The sequence below is a fragment of the Trichechus manatus genome, unplaced genomic scaffold, assembly GCF_000243295.1.
Source record: "Trichechus manatus latirostris isolate Lorelei unplaced genomic scaffold, TriManLat1.0 scaffold00001, whole genome shotgun sequence".
NCBI lineage: Eukaryota > Metazoa > Chordata > Mammalia > Sirenia > Trichechidae > Trichechus > Trichechus manatus.
The window spans coordinates 30,430,854-30,441,433 of record NW_004443937.1 but is presented as its reverse complement, the minus strand read 5'-3'; the positions used below and the strand labels follow the sequence as shown (position 1 = coordinate 30,441,433).

Below are 10,580 nucleotides of genomic sequence, written 5' to 3'. Positions count from 1 at the left end.
CTGAGACCAGAAGAACTAGATGGTGCCTGACTACCACCAATGACCGCCCTGACAGGGAACACAACAGGGTCCCAGATGGAGCAGGAGAAAGGTGGGGTGCAGAACTCAAATTCTAGTAAGAAGACCAGACTTAATGGTCTGACTGAGACTGGAGGAACACTGGAAAGCATGGCCCCTGGATTCTCCATCAGCCCAGAAAGAAAACAATTTCCGAGGCCAACTCTTCAGACAGGGATTGGACTGGACTGTGGGACATAAAGTGATACTTGTGAGGAGTGTGCCTCTTAGCTCAAGTAGATACAAGAGATTAAATGGGCAGCTTCTGTCTGGATGTGAGCTAGGAAGGTAGAGAGGGTTAGGAGTTGGTTGAATGGACATGGGGAATCAGGGGTGGAAAGGAGGAGTGTGCTGTCACAGTATGGGGAGAGCAATTAGGGTCACATAACAACGTATGTATAAATTTTTGTATAGGAGACTAACGAAATGTAAACGTCATTTAAAATACAATAATAAAAAAAATTAAAAAAAAAACAAAAGACGCATTGTATTGAGCAAATCTGCTGCAAAAGACCTCTTTAAAGTGTTGAAAATCAAAGATGTCACCTTGAAGACTAAGGTGCGCCTGACCCAAGCCATGGTATTTTCAATTGCATCACGTGCATGCGAAAGCTAGACAAGGAATAAGGAAGACCGAAGAAAAATTGACGCCTTTGAATTGTGGTGTTGGTGAAGAATATTGAATATACCATGAACTGTCAAAAGAACGAACAAATCTGTCTTGGAAGAAGTACAACCAGAGTGCTCCTTAGAAGTGAAGATGGTGAGACTTTGTCTCACGTACTTTGGACATGTTAGCAGGAGGGATCAGTCCCTGAAGAAGGACATCATGCTTGGTAAAGTAGAGGGTCAGTGAAAAAGAGGAAGACCCTCAATGAGATGGATTGACATAGTGGCTGCAACAATGGGCTTGAGCATAACAATGATTGTGGGCATGGTGCAGGACTGGACAGCGTTTCGTTCTGTTGGACATAGGGTCATTAACCGACTCCACAGTACCTAACAACAACAACAACAATTTTAGGACATCAGCGATAAAGAGAAGATCCTAGAATTTCGCAGAGAAGAAAAAATAGGCAACATCCACAGACAAAGGAATCAGAATGGCATCAAACTTCCAGAAGAAAGTGAAGCAAAGTCTTCAAAATTCTGAGGAAAACATTATTTTCAATCTAGAATTCTATACTCAGCAAAATTATCAGATGTAAGAGCAGAATAAAGTCATTTTTAGGCAGGCAAATCTAATAATTTATACTCCTGCATCTTTCCTTAGGAAGCTGTCATAGGATATGCTGAGAGAGTAAATCCAAGAAAGAGGGGGACACAATGTGCTGGACTGTGTGACTGTCACTGGGTGGAGCTGGAACTATGTTTCCCAGAATGCCTCTCTCTGATGGGTTTGGCTCCAAGTCTCCAAATACGAACTTGTATGAGATTTTGGACGCAGAAGCGAGCAGCAGCCATAATCTCTTAAGGTCTTTTTGAGGTCAGATGTGGAGATGGATAGACGCCAAGGCGCACAGAGGCTTCCAGCTTGTCTCTGCTCCCCCAACCCTGTGTCCAGCTCTTCTCCCCAACTACTGGCCTTGCAGCCATGTGCCTGACTGGGCATCCAGTGAGGCGACAGCTCCCCCTAGACCTCTCCATGAACGTCCACTTCACCGTCCCACATCAGCAACTGGATGTGTCTGATCTCAGATGCCCCAGCAAGCTCTCGCTTGTCCACCCACCTACCAGGTCTGCAGCAGGGCTGGTTGGGGACTTTTTCTCTATCCTCTATCACCTTCTTCCAGACCTTCACTTCCCCAGCTGCTCCCACAAGTGTGTAAATTCTAATTCCTATAATGAACCCCTTGTCCCATAAAGCCCATAGTGGCTCTGCTTCCCTGACTAAACCTTGCTGATATGTGTGGGATTCAGGAGGTAGGGAGTCATTAAAGGAGGGAGGGGAAGAAAATTCCCAGGATGATGGTGAAGGGATGCTCCGGAATTATGACCAGACAGGAGGCAAACAGAGCAATTAATCCAGACTGGTGAGTGAGTAGTAAGGGTTAACTAGGCAGGCGGGGTTGCTGGAGCCCTGCAAATTCCAAGGAAAGGCCTCTCATCAGGAGGACTGGTCCTTGACCAGCTCCTGAGAGATAACCTCTGAGCCCTTAGAATATCCTGTCTTAGAAGAATTTTTTATTGTTTTTAGCTTTTAAAAAATTGAGATGAAAGTCACATGACAGAAAATGAATCGTTTTAAAGCAAACAATTTAATAGCTTTTAGTTCAATGCCAATTGAGCAACCATTCACAGTGTTGTGCAACCATCACCTCTTTTTAGTTTCAAAACATTTTTACCAGCCAAAAATAAAACCTTGTACTCATTGAGTAGTTTCTTCTTATTCTCCCCTTACAATTCTATGTGAATTTGAGGATCAACTTTTCCATTTCTGCAAAGAAGGTAATTGGAATTGTAATAGGGATTGTATTGAACCTGTAGATTGCTTTCAGTAATATTAAGCCTTCCAATCCATGAACACGAACGTCTTTCCATTTATTTAGGTCTTTAATTTCTGTTAGCAATGTTTCATAATTTTCAGTGTACACATCTTATACTGATGTACCTCCTCCTTGGTTAAATTTATCCTTAGCTACTTTATTCTTTTGGATGCTACTGTAAATGGAATTGTTTACTTAATTTCCTTTTCGGATTGTTCAATGTTGGTATCTAGAAACTCAATTTATTTTGGTGTATTGATCTTGTACCTTGAAATTTTGCTGAATTTATTTATCAGCTGTAAATAAATGTGTGTGTTCTTTGGGGTTTTCTATATAGGATCACGTCATTTGAGACTAGAGATAGTTATACTTCTTCCTTTCCAATTTGAATGTCTTTTATTTCTTTTTCTTGTCTAATTTCTCTGACTAGGCGTTATGGATTGAATAGTGTCCACCAAAAATATGTGTTATAAATGCTAACCTCTATGCCTGTGGTTATAATCCTATTTGGGAATGGGCTGTCTTTGTTATGTTAATGAGGCAGGATTAGCATAGGACTTACCTTGAGTCTATCTCTTTTGAGATATAAAAGCCTGTTTAAGCAAGCTAGGAAGCAGAGATGGGGGAAGACGCATGCCAAGCCACAGGAAGATCGCCTAGGAGCAGAAGCTCAGAAGAGACAAGGACCTTCCTCTAGAGTCGACAGAGACAGAAAGCCTTCCCCTAGGGCTGACACCCTGAACTCAGACTTCTAGCCTCCTAAACTGTGAGAAAATAAATTTCTGCTTGTTAAAGGCACCAACTTGTGGTATTTCTGTTACAGCAGCACTAGATAACTGAGACACCATGAGACACAGCAGATTAGGTGAGTTAGACCTTTACTGGGAACAGGCAACACAGCGCCCCTTCTCACCAGCCCTTAGGGATTAATGATCTCAATGTGGAACTGCAGGTGAGTAGTTGTGACCACACAGTGGCCCCGGAGAAGAGAGCAGGTCTGGCAGGTCTGGCATTTCCAGTGGCACTGGATGACGTAGATAGCATTGAGCACCTGGCAGTATCGCCAGTGGATGCGCCACATACGGACCAAAGATTGGAGCTTAACCACTGCCCACTCTTTCTTCGCATAAGCAATCAGCGCTGCCCGCCGCTTCCTCTCCAGCTGCCTCGCCAGCATCAGCCGCCACCAGCACTGAATGACCCAGGCCCTGAGGGCCGCGTGCAGCAGCGTTCGGCGCACCAGTGTGCCACGCCACCAGGCCTGGATCTTTCTAGCTGCCTTGTCTCTTTTTGTTGTATATTTCTAGGCAGAGATAAAAGAGGCCACTCAGGGAACTTCGTGCTACCAACTTCCAGGGTCTTCCTAGAAGAGGCTTGGGTTCTCTCAACAGTCAGTCTTTCCTCAGAGAGTTCAGGGGAGTTAGCAGGACACTGACTAGGAGCTAGGAGACGGGGATGGTGGTCTGCGTCTGCCACTATGGACACATCACCTTGCACTCAGAGTTACAGACCTCTTGGCTACCTCCCAGGTGGATGGATCAGGGCAAAAACAGTTAGTAACTAGAAGATACATTAGGAATGTGAAGGACTTTGTTAGTCACACTCCACCTCTTCAGTGTTGATTGGGTTTGGGAGATTTGACCTCATTATGGTTTTGCCTAGTTATTCTCTGCTAATTCCAGGCCCAAATCACCATTGGCTGACCTCTCTATCACAGCAATATACTTTGATACAATGATGGATTCTCAGCACTCTCACCCTATATTCTACTCCCAGCCTTCCCATATTTTGAACATTCTGAGTCCCAACATTCTCACCTTCCAGCCCCATACATTTCTTGATGGCTTTCATTCTCCCCAGTCACTCTCCATGTCATAGTCAAACTCAGACTCAGGGATGGGGATGGAGGGAAAATGAGCCGATACTGAGTTGAACCCTAGTTATTTTAGACTCTGGATCCATAAAAGACAATCTCACACGCTCAGAACACAGATATTAAAGTTCTGGATTTCTCTTAACTACATGGAGGTTCTACCTACCTTGACAAGCTTCTCCTGCTGCTTCCATTCAACAGTCTCTTCGATTTCCTCAATTATAATTGTAATGAAATTGCCATCCTTCTATAATCAGAAATAAATGGGAAATGCATGAGTGAGTTAAGACTGATTTTTCTCACTATGTCTTTGCACAAAGGTACCCACTGCCTTAGCATCTCCTCTTTTCCCAAGACCTATGAAGTCTAGGGTGATTCTCACCCACCCGTAGCCCTCCTAGTAGATGTGACCATGTCTCTTACACAAAATTGAACCCCCATGGCTTGTCTCTAGATGTTTCATTAGCCCTGATTTCTCTGCTTCCCAAGGCCTGGCATGAGTAAAATGAGTGAGAGGGAGAGCTATGAGCTCACAATTGCAACTATGATATAAGGATTAGGATATCTGCCACACAGTTGAGTCTCCATCAGAAACAAGCCTCATGGGAACTTATAATACCTGTCTACTTTCCTCTTGTCAGAGATGTACCAGAGTCCAGGGTGATAGGGGATTTGAGCTCCATTCCACACCAGGGTTCTCGTTCCATGAGGCCCATACACAATCCCTTCTCACTATCAGTCACGTAGAAGAACAGGAGGGACCATGGCAAGAAACCCCCACACAGCTCTGGAGTGTCTTCTCAGACTTAAACACCTCCTGTTTTCTCTTGACTCGGGTTTCAGTGCCTCAGTATGTCTTTTAAAAATTAGGAAAAGAGAGCCCAGTCAGCCAAATGAATCTAGAAAGCAGGAAAATAAAGATTAAAAACTGAAATTAATGAACTAGGAAATGAAAATTGGAAGTGGAAAGTAAGTTTACAAGGTAGTATTTTGAAAAGGCCAGCATTAAAGATAATACTCATAAATTTGATCAAGAAAGAAAGAGAACAAAAGTGGAATGAAAAAGGAAAGAACCACCAAAACCCCAAAACCCAAACCCATTGCCATCACATCAATTCTGACTCATGGCAACCCACGTGTTACAGAGTAGAACCGCTCCATAGGATTTTCTTGGCTGTAATCTTCCCAGCAGCAGATCACCAGGGCTTTTTTATGCAGCACCGCTGGGTGGGTTCGAATTGCCAACCTTTAGGTTGGTAGTCTAGCATCAATTGTGAGCCACCCAGGGACGCTTCCAGGTCAGATAATGTCAATTCTTTGGTAATCAAGCTTTGAAACAGTTCTGTCTTAGTCACCTAGTGCTGCTATAACAGAAATACCACAAGTAAATGGCTTTAACAAAGAGAAGTTTATTCTCTCACAGTCCAGTAGACTACAAGTCCAAATTCAGGGCATCAGCTCCAGGGGAATGCTTTCTTTGTTGACTCTGGAGGAAGGTCTGTGTCATCAATCTTCCCTTGGTCTTGGAGCTTCTCTGTGCAGGAACCTCAGGTCCAAAGGACACGCTTTGATCCAGGCACTGCTTTCTTGGTGGTATGAGGTTCCCATGTGTCTCTGCTCACGTCTCTCTTTTATATCTCAAAAGAGATTGCATTAAGACACTATCTAATCTTATAGACCTCATCAGTATAATTGCTGCTAATCCATCTTATTGCATCATAATGATAGCATTTACAACACATAAGGAAATCACATCAGATTATAAAATGGTCCACAATCATACAATACTGGGAAGCATGACCCAGCCAAATTGATACACACATTATTGGGGGGACATAATTTAATTCATGACAAGTTCCCTCCTTTTTCTTCTTCCAGTGAATGCCAAACTGGTCTGAGAATTCAGACTGTTAGTTTTCAAGGCTACCACTGAGCTGGAGAGTGGGAGATGGGACTAGAGCAAATTAAAATGCTACAAAGCTTACTGTTCTTAACCAAGAGTCACCTGTTTTTTTGAATAAATGCTTCCCTAGTTGCTGCAAGCCTTTGGTTAATTTCCAAAGTTCTGAAAATGTTGATTCTGACCATTTTTGCCAGTTTTGTTTTTTTTTTTTGTTGCTTTTATGGAGAGATGAATTTTTGGAGGTCCTTACTCCACCAATTTTGCTGACATCACCCTACTTGTAAAGGTCTTTAACAGGAAATTCTTTCACCTACAATGAGCCAGGCACTGTTCTAGGGGCTGTGGATCATTACCCTGACCTTATAAGTTTCAAAAATAATTTATTTGGAAACAGTTTCAAACTTACAGAAATATTGGAAAAATTCTTGTATACCCTTTACCTAGAGACCTTATTCAAATTTCATGAACTGTTTGGTGCTGGGCTACCATTGCTGAACATGTTGATCAAAGATTCCATACAAGAATCCTAATCAAAAGGGGGAAAATGCAGAACATAATTTAAAATTATCATGAAATCTAGACTTTCTTGAGCCATGGAGGACGGGTGAACCTCTGAAACTATTGCCCTGAGATAATTTTTGAACTTAAATGAAAAATATCTCCTAAAGTCTTCTTAAAACTAAACAACAGTTTAGCTTAACTAGTATAGAACGTCTACCTTGACGATTATGCTCTTTAAGATTTATTGATACGGGATTAAATTGACAACAGCAACTCTAAAGATTAGATAGGAACCGTAGGAGGCTGTGACTTTATGTTAATGGAGGATGAGCAATTCAGAAAAGGAGAGTGAGAATGGTTGCACGACTCCAAGAATGTAATCAATGTCACTGAATTGTACATGTAGAAACTGTTAAATTGGTATATGTTCTGCTGTGTATATTCTCAACAATAACAAAAATAAAATAAATTATTTCAAAAAATTTTATCAACAGTCCAAGTAACAGGAGCCCTGGTGACAAAGTGGTTAAGAGCTACAACTGCTAACCAAAAGGTCAGCAGTTCGAATCCACCAGGAGATCCTTGAAAATCTTATGGGGCAGTTCTACTCTGTCCTATAGGGTTGCTATGAGTTGGAATTGACTTGACAGCAATAGGTTTGGGTTTTTTTGGTCTGAGTAACAGCCTTTATTTTAAAGAACTCAATCCAAGATCACATGCTACGCGCAGTTGTCATGTCTCTTTAGAGTCTTTAACCTTGAAAAATGTCTATGTTTTCATTTTCATGATCTTGACATTTTGAAGTTTATAGGCCAGTCATATTATATAATTTCTCTCAGTCTGGGTTTTTCTGATTTTTTTTCTCACAATTAGTTCCTGCTTATGTGTTTTTGGCTGGAATAATTCAGATGCTGTGTTCTTTGCATTGCAAACTATTTGGTCACACATCCATCTCATTGAGGGTCTTCCTCTTTTTTGCTGATGTCCTTCTCCAGGGATGGGTCCGTCCTGATAACATGTTCAAAATACATGAGACAAAGTTTCACCATCCTTGGTTGTACTTCTTCCTAGATAGATTTGTTTCTTCTTCTGGCAGTCCGTGGTATAGTCAATATTCTTCGCCAACACCATAATTCAAAGGTATCAATTCTTCTTCAGTCTTAACTCATTCATTGTCCAACTTTCACATGCATATGAGGTGATTGAAAACACCATGGCTTGGGTCAGGTGTACCTTAGTCTTCAAAGTGATATCTTTGCTTTTCAACATTTTAAAGAGTTTTTTTTAGCAGATTTGCACAATGCAACACATCATTTGATTTCCTGACCACTGCTCCCATGGGCGTTGATTGCGTATCCAAGTAAAATGAAATCCTTGACAATTTCAAACTTTTCTCCGTTTATCATGATGTTGCTTATTGGTCCAGTTGTGAAGATTTTTGTTTTCTTTATGTTGAGGTGTAATCCATAATGAAGGCTGTAGTCTTTGATCTTCATCAGTAAGTCCTTCAAGTCCTCTTTGCTTTCAGTAAGCAAGGTTGTGTCATCTGCTGAATGCAGGTTGTTAACGAGTTCTCCTCCAATCCTGATGTCACATTCTTCTTCATATAGTACAGCTTCTCAGATTATTTGCTCAGCATGCAGATCGAATAACTATAGTGGAAGGCTACAACTGTGACACACGCTTTTCTTGACTTTAAACCACACATTATCCCCTTGTTCTGTTCGAATGACCACCTCTTGCTCTATGTACAGGTTTGTGATGAGCACAATAAAGTGTTCTGGAATTCCCATTCTTTGCAACGTTATCCATAATTTGTCATGATCCACATAGTCAAATGCCTTTGCATAGTCAATAAAACACAGATAAATGTCTCTCTGGTATTCTCTGCTTTCAGCCAAGATCCATCTGACATCAGCAAAGACATACCTTGTTCCACGTCCTCTTCTGAATCTGGCTTGAACTTCTGGAAATTCCCTATTGATGTAATGCTGCAACTGCTTTTGAGTGATCGCAAAATTTTATTTGTGTATGATAATGATATTGTTTGATAACTTCCATATTCTGTCGAATCACCTTTCTTTGGAATGGGCACAAATATGGATCTCTTCCAGTTTACCAGGAAGCTGTCTTCCGAATATCTTGACATAGACCAGGGAGCACCTCTAGTGCTGCGTCCATTTCTTGAAACATCTCAATTGGTATTCCGTCAATTCCTGGCACCTTGTTTTTCTCCATTCCGTTCAGCGCAAATTGAACTTCTTCCTTCAGTACCATCAATTTGTGATCATATGCTACCTCCTGAAATGGCTGAACATTGATCACTTCTTTTTGATATAGGGACTGTGTATTTCTTCCATCTTCTTTTGATGCTTCCTGCATTGTCCTATATTTTCCCCCTTAGAATCTTTCAGTCTTGCAACTTGAGACTTGAATTTTCTCTTCACTTCTTTCAGCTTGAGAAATACCGAGTGTGTTCTTCCCTTTTGGTTTTCTAACTTAAAGTTTTTGCACAGTTCATTATAATACTTAATCTTTTTGAGCCGCCCTGTGAAATCTTTAGTTTAGCTCCTTTACTTCATCCTTTCTTGGGTTTGCTTTAGCTACTTGATCTTCAAGAGCAAGTTTCAGAGTCTCTTCTGACATCCATTTTGGTCTTTTCTTTCTTTCCTGCCTTGTTAATGACCTTTTGCTTTCTTTACATGTGATGTCCTTGATGTCATTCCACAACACATCTGGTCTTGGTCGTTGTGTTCAAAGTGTCAAATCTATTCTTGAGATGGTTTCTAAATTCAGGTGGGATATGGCTCTCGTGAACCTGTTCTAATTTTCTTCAGCTTCAACTTGAACTTGGATATGAGCAATTGATGGTCTATTCTACAGTCAGCCCCTGGCCTTGTTCTGACTGATGATATTGAGCTTTTCCACATTTGATTCATATTCCATCTGGCGAGGGCCATGTGTATAGTTACCATTTGTGTTGTTGAAAAAAGATACTTGCAATGAAGAAGTTGGTCTCGCAAAATTCTATCATGCAGTCTCTGGCATCGTTTCTATCACCAAGGCCATATTTTCCAACTACCAGTCCTTCTTCTTTGTTTCCAACTTTCACATTCCAATCACCAGTAATTATCAATGCATCTTGATTGCATGTTTCATTAATTTCAGACTTCAGAAGCTGGTAAAAAATTTTCAATTTCCTCGCTTTTGGCATTAGTGTTTGGTGTGTAAATTTGAATAATGGTCGTATAAACTGGTCTTCCTTGTAGGCATATGGATATTATCCTATCACTGACAGCATTGTATATCGGGATAGATTTTGAAATGTTCTTTTTGAGGATGAATGCAACACCATTCCTCTTCAATTAGTCATTCCCAGCATAGTAGACCGTATGATTATCTGATTCAAAATGGCCAATACCAATCCATTTCAGCTCACTAATGCCTAACATATCGATCTTTATGTGGTCCATTTCATTTTTGATAACTTCCAGTTTTCCTAGATTCATACTTAGCACATTCCATCTTCTGATTATTAAAGGATGTTTGCAGCTGTTTCTTCTCATTTTGAGTCATGCCACCTTAGCAAATGAAGGTCCCAAAAGCTTTACTCCATCTATGTATTAAGGTCAACTCTACTCTGAGGAGGTAGCTCTTCCTCAGTCATATTTTGAGCTCCTTCCAACCTGAGGGGCTCATCTTCCAGCACTATGCCAGACAATGTTCTGCTGCTATTCGTAAGGTTTTCACTGGCCAGTTT

The 10,580-nt window shown here is 41.2% G+C and overlaps 1 protein-coding gene across 1 annotated transcript; it reads right to left on the bottom strand.

The window, feature by feature from the left end:
- Positions 1–3,462: 3,462 nt before the first annotated feature.
- On the bottom strand, positions 3,463–4,857 carry IQCF2 (IQ motif containing F2). Its single transcript, XM_004368736.1, has 3 exons — positions 4,840–4,857; positions 4,589–4,663; positions 3,463–3,846 (listed from the first exon to the last, which is right to left on the bottom strand). The coding sequence occupies exons 1-3, from the start codon at positions 4,855–4,857 to the stop codon at positions 3,463–3,465; spliced, it is 477 nt and encodes a 158-aa protein (XP_004368793.1).
- Positions 4,858–10,580: the final 5,723 nt, after the last annotated feature.

What these genes read in the sequence shown, in the direction of transcription:
- IQCF2 (XM_004368736.1), bottom strand. An exon ending in GGAAGCAGCAGGAGAAGCTT is followed by an intron (nt 3,847 to 4,588) that starts GTCAAGGTAGGT and finishes ATCTCTGCCTAG; the next exon opens with AAATATACAACAAAAAGAGA.